This window comes from Chlamydotis macqueenii, chromosome Z (assembly GCF_036417535.1).
Source record: "Chlamydotis macqueenii isolate bChlMac1 chromosome Z, bChlMac1.mat, whole genome shotgun sequence".
In the NCBI taxonomy this organism is placed as follows: Eukaryota; Metazoa; Chordata; class Aves; order Otidiformes; family Otididae; genus Chlamydotis; species Chlamydotis macqueenii.
Window position 1 is genome coordinate 34,706,294 of NC_141593.1, and position 23,580 is coordinate 34,729,873.

The window sequence follows — 23,580 nt, forward strand, 5'->3', positions numbered from 1 at the left end:
ATAAGCTTCTCAACACTTATCCATGAGTTCTCATCCATCATTTCCACTACCAATGTGTAAGAGTTGATTTTCCTTGCTTTCCTTGCCTCTGTGTGTTGCTGGAGTGCCAAGGAGATAGATGATAGTGGCATTGGACTTAGGAAGTAGTGAGAGCTCTTTGGCAGATGTTACGCATAGTGTTTCTTGACACTTAGAGCACATTTGGTGCTTTAAGATTCAGAGTATATTAGGTCTTATAAAGTTTTTCATTGCCATTCATAACATCAGCTGCCTTTTTCTGAGTGTAAATGCAGTAGCACAACACTTCTTTATCCCAGGAATTATTTATATGGAATTTTAAGTCCTCCATCAAGATACGCTTGTGAATGAAGTCACTACAGGAGGTACTCCTAAATGTCTTTGGGAAGAATTTCAGTTTTTGTAGTCTGTAGACATTCCAGATACCCATAACAGTTTTCTCCCTAGTCTTGAAGATTATGAGAAGGATGTAAGAAACACAGTCAGAGGACTCATTCTTGAGATAAGAAAAGAATTGCAGACTCTGTAGAAAAAACTAAGTTCAGCTCAGAGGATTTACTTTGCTACTAAAGGTATCAAGGCAGGTGATAAATCTTATTTCAGCCTGTCAACAGACTCTAAAGTTAGTTTTAAATAATCTTACTCATTGTTAACAAAAAATAGATTCCTACCTTGCCTCTTGGAAACCGTAACTTGATGCTATCTTCCAGAATCATGATGGCTTGGCATGATTAAATCCGGTGGTGTAAAGCATGTGACATTTAAAGACATTTTTGTTATTTTTATCACGGTGGCTGTTTCACAGCTGTTGAAACAGCACTTCATTTTTCTTTCCAACCTTTCTTTGATTATACTGTGACTTGATATACTCTGTTGGAGATTCAAGAAGGAGAATCTTTCCGTCACTCCTTATAACGGCCTGGTTCTGGGCTTCTGGATAGGAGGCAACGTCATGTTTTATATACTGTTCTTTGTGCCAGGTATTCTACTTCAAGTCGACACTGACTGTTGATAGGCATCTACAACATCAAAGTTCTCTGATAGCTGTCTTCTGGAGGTCTACAGCGGAGTGTGGGTAAACAAATATGAAAAGGAAGATACTCTGCCTGTTAATAGATGATGTTCTTCTAGTTTAAAATTCAAATTTGAAAATCTAGGAGCTTTTAACTTCATTGCTTTATCCACTTCTGCTTAGTGGTGGACTCTTCCAGACCTTCATGATGAACATCATAAATGCATTGCTTTGTTGTATTCTTAAAGGAACATATTCTATACAAAAACTTATTTCTGAATAAAGTCAGTCTAGTTTCTGTTTCCTTGTTTTGCTAATATAACTGTAAAACTTACAGACTAAAACTGAAAAAAATATCTGCTTGAGGTTCAGAACTTCTTGTGGATGTACCAGCTGGTTGTGGAAAGAAAAATCAGCTTCTTTTTAGGAAATACCTCACTTTTATGATAAACAAGGTCCAGTCCATAGGCTAAATAGACAAAAAGTTCTAATTTAGGAAAGTGTACAATAAATTCTCTGAAATGTATTGCAGCAGGAATATTAGATAAAATCAAAAGGTTATTTTCTGGTATGCTAGCACTGACATCCTGAATCAGACTGGTGTTCACCTGGTCCTTTGGTACATATCCAACTTGAAAAATTAGTGACTTCAGTCAGAAGTCCAGATACAGTGAGCAGACATAGTGTAAGCTGCCTTTTGCAAACAGAATGTACAGATGTCTCTGATTTTCTTGTTCCCTGAGCCCTAACACATTCTAGTATATGTTATCATTCTCTGTAATAACCCTGTGTACTCTTCACATTAACTTACATGTCTGGTTCTGTTCTAACGTATTTTAATTGCGATCCTACTATATTCAGTTCATTCTTTACTAATAAGTTTCACAGCTCACTTATCGTTGGTGAGTGTGATCACAACACCACTCTGTTTCAACTGTACGTCTTCTAGGCAGCTTGGAGGACTGGACAGTGGCATCTGAATTCTGAGTTGATAGACCCACAGCATTGATGCAATGAGACACTGCATTTGGCAGGATGCTCAGTTACTTGTATACTAGTGGGATATTGCCTTAAATTAGTTTAAAATGGAGAATTAACATATTAAGGTGATTTGTCTAAAAAGTGCAGCAGCAAGGACTGGTGGTGAAAGCTGTCAAGAGGTTTAGATCAACTGGAAGATTCTTTCCCTGTGGATTTTTGATGTGTTGTGAGCTTTTAATCTGGAAACTTCTGTGCTTCTTTTGTTTCTACTAGAGATAATCTAATGAGACTAAGAGGTGTATCTAAAAAAAAACAAGCTTCAAATAACTTGGTCACAAAAGGTGTGTAACTCATTTTCTAGGAAATACTCTCATTACTGACTGTAGGAACACAACACAATGTAAAAGAGGTACCTGTTGTATGTGCTATAGATAGGGGGACATCCTGTAATGCAGGTGATGAAAGGTACCTTGGTTGTGCTAAGGAGAGACAGTGGAGTTTGTTATGAGCTGGGAAGGGCGTGGCAAAGATGTTGTCTGGCTGTATGCATCAGCTCGTAGCATTGGGCAGCTGCTGCATCACTGCCCACTGCGCTCGGTCGACATGGACTAAAATATTCTGAGAAGTGAATTAGAGACATAGTATCTTGCTAAACAGTACAGCCAGAAAGATGTATGGAAAAACCAATACATAATTAGAAAGTCCTGCAGTGATTAAAAAAAAAAAAAAGTATTTTTGTTAAAACAGGTATAATTCTTCAGCTGGTTTAAATCAATAGCTTAAATGAAGCTGTGCTAATTTACTCCAGCTTAGTATCTGGTCTGTTACTTGCTAGTTTGTGTTAAATATGAAGCTCTGCTATCATCCCCAGAAACCATTCGGCTCCTTATTTAGAGTATAAAGATCTGAAAGAAGTTAGACATTTTAATTGCAAGAGTCTGACCCAACTGACTTCATTGATAACACATGTGATAGAGTTTTCATATACTAAATATGGAGAGATAAAAAAAAGGAAACCTCCAACCCTATAAAGACAAAGCTTTTTTTTGATTATTATTATTTTTCCCAGGGGAAAAAAGGGAAAAAAAAAAACCAACTCCTTTATCCACATACTGTTCAGAATTAAAAGGACTCTAAAGCTATTAAAACCAGTTTTACCATTGGCAGAAAGCACTACAAATCTCATCAAATATATTTTTAAACTAAAATACAGGACATAAAATCCAATGTGAAGAAAAAGATTCCTCAGAGTCTAGGAATCAAGTCTTCTAGACAATCTTCTTCAAGACAATCATATTGGAAAGATTTACACAAAATCTTATGCCATGAAGCTACTTATTCTGATACTTTTCTTACTGGATGTCTTAATATTTCACAAACATGAGAAAATCCTGGCTTCTATTTCAGCATTGTGCAAGCTGTAACAAAAGCTTATGAATCTGATCACAAAATACAAACAAAGCCAATCATTGTATTGATGGAAATAATGGTAGCTTAGCTACTCAGCCAAGGAAAACTGTGTTTACCTGGACTGAAGAGAATTGGCAATAATTTATTATGAAGAAATTAGGTAACCGAAACCTATCTGATTGAATTGCAGGCCATAAAGATAGTGTTACTACTGTTTTCTAATCTCTATGTTGGCTATTTAAGGTATCTAGCTTGCTGTAAATATGGTAGGATTTGATTAGCAGAGAATAGTATATACGTAATAAATACCAATCAGTGGTCTGACAAGACATTCCTGAAGTTCTAGTCCCTAATAAAGCAAAGAGATGGTCAGAAGCCCAACAATATGATAAGACTGTAATGAATAAACTATGACTTGTGTAAAGAACTGCACCTTGCAAAGGATTATGTTGTGATAGTTGCCTTACTTTGCAATAATATGATAAAGATAAAATAAAAATAACCAGGACCTTCCACCAGTAGTACTTGAACTCTATGTAACTAGGATTTGAGCCAAGGTCCATAATGTCAGCTCAATGAATTTTCTACAGAGTCCATTATTCTGGTCTGTGATAAAGTTTAACAGTAAAAAAAAAAAAAAAAAAAAAAAAGAAAGAAAAAAAAAGTATTAATAGTTTTATTCCTTTGCTTTAAAATTCTTTGATGTTCGTTGGTCCTGGATCACAAAGGCCCAAGATTCAAGTACTGAAGAAAATGTGAGGAATATCACTGTGAAATTTTATTTTCATGAGCTAAATATTGTGCTCAGAGTGCCCAGGAAGACTGATGAAGTGATTCTGGAGAACTTACCAGTTTCCTCTTCCAAAATTCAGTCAAAATTGAAGAAGGAAGCCTAGAGGATTCAGTAGTTCAGTTGAAATAATAAAACACTGAGCGGGATTCAATGAAGAACAACAATGACTTCTTTAAATTATTTGGTCTCTAGATTAAATTAGATATCTAAGTTAATTATTTTCTGGATGCACATTTGCCATTTGTTACTTACTACAAGAAAGTTGTATTAGTATCATTTTTTCTAACATGCATAAAAATATGAAGTGCAATAAATTATGATAGCCCAGGCTCAGCTAATTATGATATATGTTGCAAAACAATGGTAAGTCTTGTTTTCTGCTTTATTCCATGCTAATAATAATTTGAAATCATATACTGCTGATTAGATATCATTTGGAAATGGGCTGATCTTGCTAATCCCAAATGACCATTTGTTCATGCAATTTGGCATAGGTTGTTGTCTGTTGTGGCCTTTAGGAAGATACTGTAGGTCAGCAACAAGGTGCAGTGAAGCTTGCACAATGATTTCTGAATCTGTTACTTGCTCCGGTTTCTCATATGGCACATACTGATACTGATACTGATCATTTTAAAAATGATTCATCTTTTGAAAAATGACAGAGGAGTTAACCATTTCTTACCTGTTGATGGTCAGCCCAGTGAGGGAAAGAAACAAGTGGTAGAAAATGAGTTCTCCAGACTGTATGTCTTGGTTTCCTTTAATTGTGTGTCACATAGCAACTTGTGTGTCTGCTTTCAAGTATTTTGAACAACAGTATTTTTTTCGCATGTTTTGGAAAGCAAATCTGGCTTGAATTCAGACACAATCTTGCTCAAACCGCAGTAGTTTTTTTAATTTTTTTTTAAATAGCTTGCTTGAGCAGCACAAGTCATACCCATCTAAATCTCTCTTGTGTATCCTGTAAATGAGAAATCAGATAATGTTCTCAAATATAATTCCAGCTCTTATTCATTCAGCTTCTAATGTCTGTGCAATTCGTGTTAACTATAGCTAGAAAGAAGGTTCTACTCAGCAGGATTTAAAAGGACTTGTATAACTTTGATTTGTTTGCTTCTATGTGACTTCACCTTTCTTTCCCCGCAGTCTGAGCTTTTTTTTTTCTTTCCTCTCCTATTTTTTTCTTGTTCTTTCTCCACTTCCCCTCTCCCACTTTCTCTTTTGGCTAAGGTTGCTTGGCAGCAGGAGAATTGCTGTGTTTTTGTGCATTCTGCGTTTTTGCCACTCCATTTAATGGGGCCATATTGGCTTTCTCCCCTGTTGGTACACTGTGGGTCAAGTGTAGGCGTGTGCATGCTTTACAAATTTATCCCCATCATTGCTAATGTCTGTCCAAGATGTTAGTAGCTGGTGGTTTTGTTTGAGGGACACTTCATGCTGTAATTCTTGAGTGCAAATCACTTTTTGTTTCTTTTGTTCATTTATAATGAGAGACTGAAATGGAGCTTAAATAATTCCTTCAATGAATACATTAACCAAACTCTTCTGTTGTGGCTGTTTAAGGACTGAAAATAATTAGCACAAAGCCACATTTCCTTCACAGAGCTTTAAAAGAAGTCAGAGCATTACCATTAAGATAATAATGAATTCAGTCTCTGTGGAAAGGCATGGAGGAAAGAAAAAACGATTAAATATAGTTCAAGACAAGCAAAAAGATTTCTGGTGGGAACATTTCACCGTTGAATAAAATGTTCCCTTGGGAAATAAATTGCTATTTGGGTTTGCATTTTGAGGCGCTTTGTGAGTACCTTCAGAAAAGCCAAATAAGAATCTCCTTCTCTCTTTAAAAATTCTAGACCTACAAAACCACTACAAACAGTAGCCAGTTTCCTAAGAGACATGCTGTTAATTCAGAAACAATAATATCATCACTGTTTGGTAAGATTGTAATTAGAAAGTAATATTGTTGATATTCAAGTCCTGGAAAAAAAATGTTTTCAACAGACGTAAAGATTTGTTTATCTGTTTGTTTGTTTGTTTCTGTCATGCAACTTCTCTTTCCTAGGACATGCAATCCTATTTTTGAGACTTCAGAAGAGGATTTTGCAGTAGGGAAAAATGATAGTTTAGGATTGATTTAATTTGTATGTTTAGATAACCTGGGAATAGATAAGCTGGGAATCTAACCTCTAACAGTTACCTTAAAAAAAATTCTGCATGAACAACATAGCAGGCTAACAGGACAGACAGGAAGAAATCTTGCTGATAGCAGTTAGCTGAAACCTGTAACAGTCTCTTCTAACTTCACTAGAGATGCTGAACTTCTTCTAGTGGTAATAAGGAGTTGAGGCTAAGAGGAAAACACAGAGAACCTCCAGAGAATGTGACTACTTTCTTATAAGCTTTCTATTTGCTGTGACTGCATGAGAGTCATGTATAAAATCACTTGGGTTTTCTCCTGCCTTCTCTTCTTGACATGCTGTCAAATACTTTCTATACAGTGACACCACTCCAGTGGGTGACAGTCCAACACGCCAGTAATGGAGATGATCATGTGAAAGAGATCTACACCCACATAAGAACATTTGTCATTGGGGTATGGGGTCACTGGGAACTTAAGCTCATCACCTGTGGCAAATTTATTACAATAGCCCACAATTTCCTTTAATTTTGTTACAGTGGCCTAGAAATGAAAGAAAGCATCTGCCAGACCTCACAAAAATGAAAGAAAAAAAAGCTTTTGGGTTTTGTTCTTGTTGTGATTTTGGCAAGGAAACAATTTATATGGACTGAATACAAACAGAATTAAATTTTATAGAAGAGAAGGGAGTTTTCATGGGGAGAACAGTCATCTTCACAGTTCTAGTTCAACCTGTTAAAGCGCAATGGTAAAAGACAAAGAAAAATCTAAGCTGGAGGTATTACTAACTCTGCCTGAAAATAAGATTTTTTTTTTTGTTTTGGGGTACACCGTATCTCTCAATTCACATTAGATATGGATTCTTCTAGTCTTCTACTCTTCTAGAGTAAGAGATGACATGACAGTAAAGGCTTCAAATTATCAACTCCATTACAAATGCATTGACACAACCTTTCTTATTACCTGGGCCTGCATAGTTCACTATGGGGACCTAAAATATTTGTTTGGAAAATTTTGAATATTTCTGAGGGACCAGTGTATTAATGTGTAATACAGAAAAATAGCATTTGAAGGATGATGTCCTTAACTAAATAAGGTAGTATCTCTTTTTGTGTGTATTCCTCTGAAAAATATAATGTGCTCATACCCAAAAAATTTCCAGAAGGAAACATACAGAGTAGATTTTAAATTGTGCATACCTTTCTGGCTCTCCATGGAGGAATGAAAAGTGTTCAGAATGATTAACAGTGGCAGAATCAAGCTGTAAAGTCTGTGCATTTTCAGTTCTTACGTGGACTTTGGTAAAGACAAACAGCTTTCAGAATCTGGATTTGGGGCCAGATTATAACAGCTTCTAAATCTGGGACCTGGTATTGGGCCTGTATCCCTCTCTACCCATCCTGATTTGATTTTGGAGAATAAACAAAAAAAAGAAAATTTGGATCAAAATTGCAGCACAAAACCATGAAAGATTAAAAGTTATGGTAATAATTTTCTTAAGTCTGAGATTTTGTTAAACATTTGCTTGAGGCATCGCGGTACTAATCAAGTTCATTTGGCAGCTAGCAGCTGCTTAGACATGCCTGTGAGTCTTCTAGGATGCCTTTCCTTCTTAGAGGATTGCATCTTGCAGGGCTGATGGATGCAGTAAAACTCTTGTCACTGATATAAAAGTGTGGCACTCTCACTTGGAAGTGCACAGGCAATGAAGTGGAATTCTGTTGTTAGCTTTTATTTTTTATTATTGTTAGCTTTCACAGTTGAAATACATGGTCAAGTTGCTATGCTCTTTAAAGTGGAGTTTAAACCAAAAAGCATGTTGCACAGTAACTTGATTTGTGAAAAGCCTGCATTCCTCATCCCTCATTATAAATGTCATTGCTACCTTCCTGGTATTTAATACCTTAATTTCTGTCATATGCTTCATGTTCTAATTTGTTTTTGTCATAAAATCCAAGAGATTCATGCCTAAGAATGTTACTAATAAGGAAAAGTAATCCTTCTTATCATTGTCAAGACACTCTAGGCGTCTCAAAAAAAAAAAACACCAGTAAGCTCAAGAACCTGATTTTTAAGTTCATTTTGTCAGAAGAAATTTTTTAATAAACCAGTACGTATTTTTTACCTGAAGTTTTGGTATTAGTAATAATTTTATGGGTGCTTTGGGCTTTGAATATACAAAATAGGAAAGCTTCAACTGAGCAACTGTCACCTTGAACCTGCTCCTGGGATGTGTCCAAATAGTTAATTATAAATATTTGAGGCCACATTTGATATTTCTGCTTTGCGAGTGAGATACTTCGGAATCCCTCGGCCTCTGTGCTCAGAAAGGGGCTATCGAAGCTACCATGATTATTTGCATCAGATTCCTGGCCTGTATTGTTATTTCTGTGCCTCTTGAATTCAGCAAAGTATCAGTGTTACACCTTGTTAACAAAGAATTATTAGTAGTTTACTTTATTGCTGGTCACAGCAAAATTAATGAAGCTACTTCCACAGTGGGACAGTACTCGAGTGCAAGAAGACTTTGACACTATCAGCTGGAGTGCATCCTTCCAGCCCATGGTTTGTATTAGGTGTTTTATTTTCTAATTCTGTGTTTGTCTGCCCAACTTCTCGAAGATTTCTGCACACACCAATGGATTTAATGGAACAACTCGTTTTTTGACACTGCTCTGAGACAGGAGCTGAGCTAAACCAAGAAAGACTTTTGCTTAGATGTTTACTGGAATTTTGTCCCACCTGAATTTCATAAAAGTCTCCTTTGTAATGTCAGTTGGGCATCTGAATACCCAGATGGCTTCCTCATGCTGAGAAACTTTGGTGCTACGCTGTTGATCTTCCTGTATCTGTTAGCAAAACCTCATCTCCAATGTTGTTTGCAGGTTCTTGAAAAGCCACATGTTGCTGTGGATGATTACTGCTGCTAAGGGTCAGACTTCTGCCAGGCCACTCTCTTCCTGTGGTTTGCTCACTGCAAAGGGTTTAGCTGCCTTGTTTTTAGAGACTGTTCTCTGGGTTCATCTGATCATAAACTGAAGGACTGGAGATGAGAGATGTGGTGGCTGTGCTCCAATGATAACAGGTTTTCTGAGAAAATGAAAGGGTGATATGTATGTAGCCAAGACTTTAAAAAAAATTGAAAAACGGGGAACAGTCTTTCCGGATATTAATCCCATTTACTGACACTCATCTTAAGTGAATTGATTCCAGCTCTCTCAGTAGAGATGGCCATACTCTACTAGGACTAAGTTTCGTCAGCAGATATATACATTACAATGAACCCTGGAGAAATTAACTGCTCAAAGCAGAAGAGTATATGACATAAATCAAGAGAAGAATAATCTTTTTTAGATGGCTGCATGCTTTTCAATCCTCTCCTTTTTTTCAAGACTTTATCATTCAGGTTTGCTGAGTGAAAAAAAAAATCATGCTTTCATTACTGCTTTTCTTGGTTTTTATTTCTCATGTTCTTCCTTCATTGTCAGTTTCCTGGTGTCTTTTTTCAACTCTTTTGGTCTGTCTCTTTTTCCTGAATAGTTTCTCTAGCACCCACTTTCCTCCCATGTAATTATCAGCAGTTAAAGTGTAAATATTGATATGATAAATAGAATCATAGAATGATAGAATGGTTAGGGTTGGAAGGGACCTTCAAAGGTCATCTAGTCCAACCCCCCTGCAAGGAGCAGGGACATCCCTGACTAGATCAGGTTGCTCAGAGCCTCATCCAGCCTGGCCTTGAACGCTTCCAGAGATGGGGCCTCCACCACCTTTCTGGGCAACCTGTTCCAGTGTTCTATAACCCGCATCGTAAAAAATTTTTTCCTAATTTCTAATCTAAATGTACCCCCCTCTATTTTAAAACCATTACTGAGATTATTGATACTGCAAATACATTCCTTATAAAGTCTTTATTTTAACAACTGATAACTTAGGAAGTTAACACAGGATTTAAGTAAGTTTGGCTTGTTTTTGCAAACGAGTTAGAAATTTTAATAATAGGAAGCTGACTGCTCTTAAAAGGATAGATTTTGCAGAATCTGAGTACATTTGTATAGGGGTAAAATAAGCAAAGTGGAAAGGTGAATCATTGGTGAGGAAGTGGCTTTTTTACACTGTTTGTAATTTGACTTCTGAAATTAGAAGCACAAAATCTTAAGAAAATCTAATTAATCATAATGTTATCATTATATTTGAGAGAATATTACTTAAAAGTAAAATAGAACTACAGATTTTCTCTCTTGAAATAATTTTAACTGCTGAACATTTATTGCCACTCCTGGGATGAAATGTTTTTTATGAAATATGAGCTATTTCAGGAACATTTATATTTGTAAAATAATAATTGCTCCATAATTTTTATTACAAAGATAATATATGTCAGAGGGAGGGCTTCTTTTTCTTTTTGACACATGCATGTTTCTTCCTCTGACACCCAGGAGGATTCTTCATTGCCATGACTCAATAATAGAAGAGCAATATCAGTGAGTGTGCCTCTCAATGTTATCCACAAGACAGGAGGCTAAGTATAAAGTTTTAAACCCTACACTTGTAAAACTCCATTCCTTTTATAGAAAGTGAGGTTTTGGGGTTTTTGTTTTTTAATTTAAAATTTACAGCAGAGAAGCTCAAAGCATCTGAAAGAATTAGATGCCTTCTATTTTACTACTAGACACAAGAGGCTCAGGCCAAAGAAAATGTCTGCTATTTTAACCAGCGTAAGATTTGGATTCAAAGACTCTTACTTCTTCCCATTACGCACTTCATATTAAGATATTCCCATCCCCCAGTTTAATTTTATTAGCTCATCTCTTTCTAGTCACCCCATTATAGCTGCACTAGCTTTGTAGCAGCTCTGATCTCACTCCCCAGCTGGCAGGGAGGACTACCTCCTCCCAGAAAGCAATACCAACTCACTTGTAGGGTGTGGCAAAGCAAATCTATACTTCATCCTCCCGCTGGACACTACACATCATATTCATGGTACTCCCAGGCCCTTCTTTTTCTCTGAACTTCTCAGCCAGGATAAGTAGAGCCAGGATAACTATGGCATCTGGCTGTGCAGATGGATGAATACAAGAAATAGTCATAATAAAAGCAGCAGAGCGTGGACTTTCTTCTTAGTAAAATAAATTTAGTAATACAGCACTTGTGAGTAAAAACAACAGTCCTTTTATAAGTCCTGTGCTTATCTTAAATACATGAGGAGATACCACATCTACCGTTCCTGATTGTAGTGTCTTGTCTTCAGATGAAGAAACTGAAAAAGATAACCAGAAACTCCAAGCTCCACAATTACCATGCATGTATATCTCATATACCTTTATAAGAAGATAAATCAATGTCATATAAATAAATTATTTATTATTGTTACACTTGCCTAATTTGTACTAGAGTTGCAGTCTCTGTTGTCAAATAATAAAGTATAAAATATTCTTCCTTAGCCATTTTAATAAAACATACTGTTCTCACATGCTGAGTCACGTTCAAAACATCTTGTGAAGTGCTGAAAACTGAAAAATCTGCCAGATTTCCAGTTGATAATATAATCCGTATTTATGACTTTTAACAACCTTTGCAGATATTTCACCTGTAGTGGAATTCTTTATAGTCCTGCTAATGAAAGCATATATATTCCATTAAGGTGTACGAAGCCCACGCTGATACTTCACTGGTTTTAAAATATAAAATTTACTTTATACCTAAAAAAGATATAATTCTTTGGCTTGGATAACTAAAGAAAAAAAGAATGTGGGAGCATGAGAATGATGTGGATTTGTTTTCATTATTTATTTAAAAAAAAAAAAATAATGCCATAGTAGTATCTGGAACATTTTGATAGGTATTGGCTAGACACTTAGTGGAGAAAAAACCTCTTTCTCAAGTAGCTTATAAAAAGTAATAGAGTAGAATTACAGAATAGTTTGGGCTGGAAGGGACATTTAAACACACCTAGTCCACGCCTCCTGCAAGGACCAGGGACATCTTCAACCAGATCAGGTTGCTCAGAGCCCCGTCCAACCTGACCTTCAATGTTTACAGGGATGGGGCATCAACTGCCTCTCTGGACAACCTGTTCCAATATTCCACCACCCTCAGTGTAAAAATGTTTTACCTAATGTATAATCTGAATCTACCTTCCTCTAGTTTAAAACCATTACCCCTCGTCCTATCACAACAGGCCCTGCTGAACAACCTCTCCCCATCTTTCTTGTTGGCCCCCTTTAGATACTGGAAAACTGCTATAAAGAGCCTTCTCTTCTCCAGGCTGAAAAGCCCCAGCTCTCTCAACCTGTCCTCATAGGAGGCATGTTCCAGCCTTCTCATCATCTTAGTGGCCCTCCTCCAGACTTGCTCCAACAGGTCCATGTCCTTCTTATGCTCGGGGCTCCAGAACTGGATGGAGTACTGCAGGTGAGGTCTCACCAGAGCAGAATAGATGGGCAGAATCACGTCCCTCAACTTGCTGGCCATGCTTCTTTGGATGCAGCCCAGGATGGGGCTGGCTTTCTGGGCTGCAAGTGCACATTGCCAACTCATGTTGAGCTTCTCATCAACCAGCACCTCCAAGTCTTTCTCCTCAGGGCTGGTCTCAATCCATTCTCCACCCAGGCTGTGTTTGTGCTTGGGATTGCCCCAACCAACGTGTAAGACCTTGCACTTGGCCTTCATGAGGTTTGTGCAGGCCCAGTTCACCAGCCTGTCAAGATCCCTCTGGATGGCATCCCTTCCCTCCAGCATGTCAGCTACACCACACAGTTTGGTGTCATCAGCAAACTTGCTGAGGGTGCACTCTATCCCACTGTCCATATTGCCAACAAGATGTTAAATAGTGCCAGTCCCAATATTGACCCCTGAGGAACGCCACTCATCACTGGTCTCCACTTCGACACCGAGTCATTGAATGCAACTCTTTGAGTGCAGCCATCCAGTCAGTTCCTTATCCACCAAGTGGTCCATCCATCAAATCCACATCTCTCCAGTTTAGAGACGAGGATGTTGTGTGGACAGTGTCAAATGCCTTGCACAAGTCCAGGTAGATGATGTCAGTTGGTCGTCCCTTATCCACCGATTCTCTAACCCTATCATAGAAGGCCACCAGATTTGTCAGGCACGATTTGCCCTTGGTGAAGCCATGTTGGCTGTCACCAATCACCTCCTTATTGTCCATGTGCCTTAGCACAGTTTCCAGGAGCATCTGCTCCATGATCTTGCCAGGCACAGAGGAGAGACCGGCCAGTCTGTAGTTCCCTCGGTCTTTCTCCTTTCCCTTTTCAAAAATGGGGGTTATGTTACCCCTTTTCCGATCAGTGGGAACCTCAAGGGACTACCATGACCTCTTGTATATGATGGATGGTGCTTACCAGCTTCGTCTGTCAGTTCCTTCAGGACTCGTGGGTGCATCTCATCAGGTTCTGTGTACTTGTGCACCTTCAGGTTCCTTAGAAGATCTTGGATAAGTCTTCCTAAACTTAAAAACAATAGGTGTAAATTTAATTTAAGTTATGCTGATTGCATGTGTGTATTTAAGTTTGCTAGCCAAAGTACTTATATATAAATTTTACCTGGCCCTCGGAAGTTTTAACTAACTTCTTATCATAGAGCAGTCAAAATTCTGCTCTATCCAGAAAGCATTATCTGTTCCAAAAAGTATAAATACACTCTAAATATTAATTCATTCACAAAAAAAGTTTTTAACTGTTGACTACTTATAGACTATACTTGTAAGTAACAACATAGAAACTTATTTTACAACAGAATCTCATGTAAATAGCAGTTATTCATTACCTTGTTGACTTTCTTTAAATGCATGTCTTTGTTTTCATTAATGGCAATGCTGACTGATTAGAATGACTTTAGTAATGGAAGGCAAAGGATAATTAATGGACATTTTAGTCTTGTAGTCTGATTTATCTGGATATTATGATTATACCTGTGACAGAATTAAAATTTTGCTTTTCCTAATATCATCTTTTCCTTTTAGGTTTGTGGAGACCAAAATCAAGGAGCAGTTTTCCTACGTGAATTTACATTGATTCGGAGAGAAAGTCTTCATGATGATTTCCTGTCTGATTTGCTGAATAACCACAAAACAGAAGATCCGGTAGGAATCTTGTATTATTCTAAAATATTTAATCAGAAATGCTTAATCATTCTGCTTCATCAGCTTATGGAAAGTTACAACATGAGATTTGCTACTTAAAAATATTTCCCTAAAAATATAGGAAATTCCATGTAAATAAAGACTTGTTCATAGGATGCGTGTCAAGTGCATATAAGGTTTCATTATTTTAACCACAGATATTTTCAAAAGAAGCACAGATTGGTCTTTTGCTTTCTAATGAAAATTTTTCTCATTCAGAATTTTGGCAGTCTGTTTTGCTACCATTGTTTCGCTTGCACGTGTGAAGGGAATTTATTTTTCATTAAATATGAATGAGTAAAGTCAAATTCATGAATTATGTAAAAATAAATAATACTTTGGAAATAATAATTTTATAAAATGTAACAAACATGGAAGACAGTTATACGAAAAATGTATTTTCTCTCTTCTTTATATGTCTGGCAATCTGTTTGTTTCAGGTCTGAAGGATTTAATGTCTGTCTAGCAGCTTATTCTCAGATGTTTTTGAAGAAAAAAAGTGGTAGGAAAGAATTTGGGTGTCATGCCTAATCATGCTTTAGCATGAAATAAAGCAAGCCAGGTGATTTTAAGCTGCAGTAAATTTATAGGTCTGATATTTTCAAGGGCTAATATATTATGTTGTCCAACACATTGCGGTTTAACAGAAGTGGTGGTGCATTAGCATCTGATATTACCATGAATTGGTGATGTACTTTGGAGATTAACATCCAAAATAAAGACTCTATAGGATAGGAAAAGAATAGAAAGTAATTCTAGAAGAATTAAGTATTGGCACAGCCATGCTTACTGCCTTTTTAATCAACTTTTTCTCATAGCCTCCGAGGGCAATGCCTGAAGTTACCTTTCTTACTGCATGAGTGAATGTTAGCCCATTATCATTAGAGGGAGTGTGTAGAGCTAAGACTTTGGAAGGATGGGGTGGATGTCTTTTGATAAGTCTTGTTGCTCAGGTCAAAGAATCCAGTTAACAAAAGGAGTGAGGGCATTAAACAGTCCACTGTGTTTGTGCTAATCCGTCTGTTCTCAGACAAGTTATCCGTAGTGCTTCACAACTACTAAAAGAGATTTCGGGTTAGGCAAAACCAACACTTTGTTCTGCTACTGCAAGTGGTTTTGTGGTAATTCAGGATTGTATCAAGCAACAGCTTTACTGCCAGGGCAATAAAGATTCATTAAACAGAGAGTGTCGGTCTTCCACTACCCCCATCCACTCACTGGGGAGGTATGGCTGAAATTGTTATTCACTAAAACCGTTTATTCTCTGTTGTCCAGACAGGTAAGTAGCATTTTATTGCTATTGTTGGTACCAGCAAACTGGTTTCTTGTTTTTCTGAGTTGTATTTATCTTATGCCGTGACTATGTTCACACAAGCAGGAAGTACTCTGCAAATTATTAATAGATTTGATTTCAAGTCAGTGTTCTTTTTTTATTATTATTTCACAAGGGTGTTGTGTCATTCCTGTGATCTTCTTTCTGTGCCGCTATGGGTGTATGAAAACACAGCTACACTGAAAGAATATCACACAGGAAATATGAGTTTGCACATACTGTTTTCTCGTCATGACCTATTCAGTAGGGAACAGGTAGTATGGGAGAGCTTGAAGTAACTTTTCTGTGTTTTGCCTGAAATATTTTAAATGTATGTATGGTCTTGTGACTTGTTTACCATGTGCTACACAGAGTTTATTTTAAAGACAGGCATTAATTTCAACAAGGCACTTAGTCTAAATGTCTTAAATATTTGTGAATTTGTTTTCCTAAATTTCTGTAGCATATACAGGATGTTGTTCCTGTTTTATGGATGTAAACTCAAAGGCTCACAGACATTAACACGAAAAGCATCTACATTTCTTGAGTGGTCTGTGAGACACAAGGATCCATTTTTTTTTTTAATTTACCTTACATGACATAGAAATAATTTCAGAGAGGAACTGTTGACCTCAGAGGGGACTAGAGACCTCATGAGTGCTCAGCATCTTTGCCTCTGTCAAGCTGAAGATAACAGGGAAGTCACCTACAGGAACAAAGAATATGTGACTACTAACGTATCAGAAAAAGTGCCTCAAGTGTCTTGGCTGGAGTGATACAAAAACTGTTGCAGAGGCAGAGATATAGAGTGTAGTTTTCCAGAACAGAAAGTGCAAGATATATTTGAGGACCAATTCTTCTCAATTCATAGACCAATCCTTTTTTTTCCTGTGATTTCCACTGTTATCATGGTATATCTAATGAGAAAAGCTACTGCCAAGAAGTTTTTCTAACAAATGAGACACAGAGAAAATAGTCTCTTTTATCACACTTCTCCAATAAATCTCCCACTTTGGTTCTTTTTAGTCATCCTGTGACTAACAGGATGACTGAAGGGTCAGGATGACTAGAGGGTGGGCTTATCTGTTTGCAACTTTTCAAAATCAGTGTGTGCACAGAGCTTTGATGAAAGCTGTGCAGCTAGTGTCTTAATTATAATTTATAAACGTCTTTAACCTTTGTATTTTCCCCTGATGATGCCATGAGCTGATTTGATGCTTTCTGGGAAAATTTAGGCTGATGATCCAGATTTAGAAGTTACTATCTGAAGAATGTGTCTTCACTCTTTAAAAAAAGAACAAGTATGGCTATTTCTGTGGGTAGCTGAGAGCATCCAGAAAGGTTAATTCACTTCTAATATTGAAAAGTAATATCCCCATGACTCCATAACCATTTGGGACATGAGATGCATTTCTAGAGGTACTAGATAAGTCTCTTGTGGTGTAAATAAGAGAATGGCCAGTCAGTGAGCAATATAGCTTTCTGGGCTTATGCCTTAAAGCTATTAGCAATGATGCTATAATAATACCTTGCAATTCCCAATAAAAATTGGAGAGGTTAAAAAAGTTCTTGATTTTTGTAACCAGTTACTACAGCAAATACACTTAATGAAGAAATACTCACACCAGCTGTTTGCAAGGCATTTTTAAGCAATTGTTTACAAGCTTGTGTGTTAAAAAGTGTAAGTTAACCGAAATATCTTAACTTGCAATACTCAATGTCCAATGAATAATACAGAACAGTATGCCACCTTTTTTGCTGTACCATAGTGGATGACCTCTTTCTACAATCTGTAAGCTTTATCTTAGTCATTGAAATGGCTCACAGAGATGCTTTCCTTATCTTTCAATTGTATTTCCATCCTTGCACATTATGTGATTTAGCGTCTTAATACTGTAGCAATCAGGTCTTAGAATTTCCATTTCAACGTGAGTACTACAAAACAAGTCTATTGGTGCAGCTCTACCATCATTATTTTAAGGCGGAGAAAATTACTAGAAAACAGAGGAAGATTTATATTTTTATAATTTTCTGTCTTGGGCAAAGCCAATAGCTGAGATTACACTAACAAAATTATTCAAAGGAAGCCACTGAGGCATGAAACTACAAATTCCCAAATTACAATGTTTTTCTTAATTTTTCTGGAAAAAAATATTGAAAATAATTTAAGAACTAGGGTAAAATAATTAAAATATAGTGCGGCAGATGATTTAGAATGTTTAGTGGAAGTAAAACTTAGGGTTAAGGAAATTCTTAGTTTAAAGAATATCTCAAAGATTATTCTACAATTTTCTGAAGGTTCCTATTTATGTGTTCTTGAAAGTCAGGAATAATACTATTTGGGATTCCTGAATCCTAAGGCAACTCTATAAAAAGTAACAGTTTTACTGAGAAATTATTCAAAAACTCCCCCCAAAAATCCAAACTTTATTCAAAAATCCAAAGCTTTCTGAGCTGAGATCTTATTCTGAGATAAAGCTATTGACTAGAATTTCTCTACATAATTATGAAGTAAGAAAGTAAGAAAGAAAGCAAGCCCTGTAAACAGTAAGGAAAATCTAAGATGGATATCTAAACTTTTTCATTTCTAACAGTTGATTCTGGTATTTAGCGTCTTGCTGATGCATTTTAGATGTAGGGGATAATTTTCATCATTTAAATATCATTAACATTTATTTCATACTATTTTTTGAGACATACTTTTTTTTCCTTTTGTACTCTGAATTATTTGGTGTATAATAGCAGAGGATGCTCAGCCTGCTGACTAAAGAATTTCCAAGCTTCCCAGCTAAAGCTCGTGTTTTTCTAAATGGTTATAAAAGGGTGCTGCAGAATCCAGCTTTGAGGTCCTTAGGGATGGGAAATCACCAGACCACAGGAAATACAGGACCTTCCCCATGCAACAGCTGACATGACAGAGAAAGAAAAATCCTTTATGACAAGAGAGACTCTTGTTAGAGAGTCTCTTATTAGACATACCTTATATTTGTTCTTTGTAGAGAACACATTTCCCTGGTGCATGTTAAGATAGCCCAACGTATGTTGTTTCCAAAAAATAATTTGAAAATCGTGAGTCCATGCTTGCAAAACCATGAGATTGACCTCAATATTTTGGGGTGTAAAGTAGAGCTGCCTGAATTTCTGCTTGCACTCAGAGACCAGGAAATGCTTAGGAGTTCTCTGGAAAATAATGCCCTCAGAGAGGTCCAAATCAAACTGGGTCTTTATCTAGGATGGTAAGGAAAGCAATGGGAAACAATTAGGGCACAGACTTCTGAGAGGCCACCTGTAGCAGCTGCATGGCATGGAAGAAAATAATTTGTGAAGCTCAGTTTCATACCATAATCGCTTGGTTTCTTTAGAACGACAGGATGCCTCTAGGCCACAGGTTAAATATCATTGCTGTGTGATAATCTCATATCTTTAGAGATGAGAGAAGCCTTTTCAGTTTTTTTTCAGTGAAAGAAAACTTGACTGCAGATAGTGGGATTCTCTTCTTCCGTATAACCTGACTCAACTGTTTCATCAGTTCAAAAAGATCACTTGGCGACTGGCTGATAACTGTGTTCTGATTTTACTGAGTATCATCATTCTTTGTGTTACTCTTCCCACAACTGACAGTTGTCAAGTTCTTAACACATCATTGCAATCTTTAAAAAACTTATTTTGTTAGCCTTCTGTCTCACGATTCAGCCCACATTCATGATTGCTTCTTATCCAAGTTGCTGTTTTGAACATAGACTGTTTTCAGTGAAAATAATTTCCTGCTACAAATGTCTTGAAATATTTTTCAGTCTATTCTTTAAAAACTTGTTAATTGTTTCCTCCAGACTAAGGTCCTCTAAGTTGATCAAGGTTTTTATCTTAAAGGTTCACCTGCTTTAAAAGGGAAAAGTATTAAGTATATTTAGAAATCTGTGGATTAAAAAAAAACTTCAAAAATAGGATGGACCATCGGCATTTCTCACTTGCTTTAATTCTGAATGTCCTCAAGGGCTCAGGTACCAAAAGTTTCTAATGCTTCCTTGTACATTTTTCTGTTTGCCTCTTAATAATATTATTTACACCCCTTTAAAAATAGAAGCATAACCATTGAATATTTTGGATCCCTAACTCTTTCTGTATTTTTCTTTTTCTGTTAGAAAGCCAATCAAGACACTACTGGTCAGAAAAAGAAAGATTACATTCCAAAGCTTTGACTCCAGGTCCCACAGCTGCCAAAACTGTCCTGTGACCGTATGTAGTGCTGGAGTTAATGCAGGAGGAAAGGAGGCTGTTTTTAGAAGGACAGACTTCTTAGCCTTGCCCACATTAGGAAGATGAAAAAATGAAACACCACCAAGTCACTGTTTGTTTAATGATAGAGAACACTATTTGGTCCACCACAGTATTTAAACAGAGTTAAATTTGTTCATATTTGTTCCAGATACCTCTTCGCTGCAAGTGCATCAGATTTCCATCAGATTAAGTAGCTTTTCTGTTTTCTTCACTGAAGTACCAGTTTTAATTACACTGTTTCCACTCTACAGGAGCTTAATTCAAACAACTAGTAGCTTATTTTGCACTAATACAATGTGGGGATGCTCTTTATGTGTGCATTTTAATAAAGGTCTTTTGAAACTGTAAATTGCAACTACAGTATAAATAGTTTGTGAAGGAAATTAGTTAAGAAGAGTGATTACACTCAAAATATGTATAGTTCTAGCTTTTCAAAGCAAACACTCAACATCACTGTATTAAAAGGTTAATTAAATTAAAAGGTTAATTAAAATGAGCAATTCCTCTTTTTTTATCATAGGCAAAACTTATATAGTAATTTTTATGGAATTTATTGATTAAGGTACAATGGGTAACCATCAAGTAGATGAAAAAATAATATAAGTGGTCTCTAGCAGGGAAGATGGCATACTGACCCGAGGTATTCCACCTTCCTCCTTTACCTGAGGTAATGAATTTCACCTCAAATTATTCTATAGAAGGCAAACCATGCGTGAATAGAGCTATAGTCTTCTAACAACTAGTAATGATGAAATGAGTAGCTCATTTGAACTTCTAGGAGGAAACTATCTTTTTGTTGGACTTAGATTACATCCTTGACTAAGAATACCTTTTTCAACTGGTAGGCAAATGTTTGCTGATTTTCTGTTTTATAAATATTATCTGATCTCACTAGTAAAAAATGTGGTTGCATAGCCTTAGCTTCTTGCAAGTCTACCATTGCTCATGCCTTCATATTTCTATGTCAGCCTGGTATATCTTTGGAATTCTGTTAGTTTTCTTTCTTTCTTTGTAGGTGCGTATACAATAAATACATGCCATATACAGATAATTGCAGATATGGATACACACACATATCCCTTTATAATAGGCATATGCCTAGATATTATCTATGCCTAGATAACATGTTTGCAACATGAGTCTCAGCAGTCTGAAGTAGGTATTTTAGCAAATGCTCACTTCTAAGTTGTCTGAAACAGACTAGAGGAACAAGTCATAGCTTATTTTTTCAGTTTTGCTCTTCCAGTAGTTATAAAGAAACTTCTGAACTGTGGCCTAGGATGCTTTAAGACCATGAGTTTTTAAAGAACACTTCTGCTTCCCAGTTGTACAGAGCTTTCTTAGCTGCACTAAGTATAGGCATAGAGACTTTGGGATCAACACTGACTGTGTCTGCAGTCCTCAAGCCTTGGTCAGTGCCTCTCAGCAACACTGCAAATGAGTGGGGATTTATTTTTTGCCATGCTCTGTTTACATGGGCCCAGGCTGCCTCCTGAGGATGAGGGCTGGAGAATCCAGCCTGGGGAACTTTGACTATCTAAGGGAGAGGTAGCACATCAGAGGGATTAGAGAATGTTAGAAATGCTTAAACTTTTTCCTTTTTGGGTCACACTAAGCTATGCCAGGACATTATTCCTAGAAAAATCATACTACTGAAAAATCACTGGCAGGATTCAGAGTCTAAATTTAGTTTTCTGTCCTAAAAGTAAGTCTATATGCTAGCATATTTCCTAGCAGTCATGTGTGCCATCGTATCCTGGCCTGGTTTATTGATTTACCTCTGGTCTAGGATCCTGAAGAAGGGGTTTGGAAACTCCTCCTGAACTGTGTTAAGTAGGACACTGCCAATTTCAATATCAACAAAAAGCACTAGTGGATAAGTATATAGTTTACGTCAACCATCAGAAGGCATAGGTTCCAACATCTTCCTTGTCAGTGCTGGAAAGTCTGTTTCCCTTTCCCTTGGTCTCTTTCCTTTTCTCTCTTTTTTTTTTCTTTTTTTTTTTTTTTTTAAGGATGTTAATGTGGTCTTCATCTCATAGTTTCCATAAAACTTACAGCGATGATATTCAAGAGGGTAAACTTTTAGAAGTTACTTTGTGGAAGCATACCTGTAGCTAAATCTCGTATGTTTCCATGTTCAGGTGAAGAAAGCTGCGTATTTTTAGACCTGACTAAAACCCATAGATGGTCAGAATCAAGTGGTCACTTGCAGAACAGTTTTGTAGCATTTACTCTGCTCCTAAAATCTAGATTTAGAATGGTAATTACTTGAAAAACTATGAATGGGTGACCGCAGAATCACAATAAATCCTAAACTGCTCATCCTTGGTTGCAGTACCGTTAAACACAATGTGGTTTCAATAGTCAGTTGTCACATACTGAACCATTAAATCATGATGAATGTGTTTATTCTGTTGGTATTTTTAATTAACATTCCATAATTGTCTTATTAAATCCTTATTTGAAAACTGCATTCAACTCAGCTTCAGTTTTGTTCTTGTATGCTTTCCATGGCTTCTCTTCCTAACTTGTAGCTTTCACATTAGTAGTGCAGATGTGTATCCGGATATTTTGGCTGTACTCCATTATGCCTTACAGCAAGATATTTGTCAGTCTGATCATACCAGATTTTTTGCAGACTTTTGGGAAAGCAAGCAGGAAAAGATTATTGGTAGATTCTAAACAGTGAGTTTATCAGAAAAAAAAAATATGCTCTAAGATGTAGGACATGTAATATCTAGCCTTGAAATGGCAATCCACTGTCATACTTTTTCTGCTACACAGAGATTGTTGCTGGATTGTGCTTTCAAAATAAATGTATTGAATTTTTGCATCATCTTCTACAACCTTTTATACCGACAATGTCTTATCCAAAGAGTATTAGTTATTTATCATTCTACTGAGAGATCACTATTTGAATGGGAAGCTTACTTCTGTTCCATGTATGTTTTTGCTCTGTGTCATTCTTACCTGATCTCTTTCAGTAGCAACAATATTTGTTCTTCCCTCGTCCTCCAGTAGAATAGTATGGCCACTAAAACAGTCACCTTTTTTTGAATTTGAATGTACTATGATAAGTATTTATTATCATTCCTGTTTATGATGAGGTTAGTAATGAATCTGCATTAGGACCAGAAGATAGTGGGGTTTGGACAAGAAGGAAGGGTGAAATATCATCCTTCCAGGAATTCATTTTTTCAGTATAGTACTCACCCCTAAAAAAGTTTGTTTTGTGCAGCAGTGAGTTTTCCCTATGCTGTAATGGATCATAGAAAAAAAAACTGTTGACCACTCCCTGTGTACTGAATTAAGTTTTCAGATGCTATATGCGTTGCCCGTAGCATAGACTAAGACCTGGAACAAGAATTTTATCAAGAATTTATGGTTAGTAAAAGATGGTTTTAATGTAGTCTAAGAACTCAGAGATAGTTCCTTCACTTGCCACTGAAAATTCTAGATGCAATCTTCTACATTATAAGAATTTTTACTC

At 36.6% G+C, this 23,580-nt stretch overlaps 1 protein-coding gene across 1 annotated transcript in view; it reads left to right on the forward strand.

Annotated features, from left to right (window-relative positions):
• ADAMTSL1 (ADAMTS like 1) overlaps positions 1-23,580 on the forward strand; it is a 437,941-nt gene that overhangs the window by 95,500 nt on the left and 318,861 nt on the right. The window contains exon 2 of the mRNA XM_086771491.1: positions 14,339-14,458. Within this exon, the coding sequence (XP_086627617.1) occupies positions 14,339-14,458 (120 nt within the window). The remainder of the gene's footprint in view (positions 1-14,338; positions 14,459-23,580) is intronic.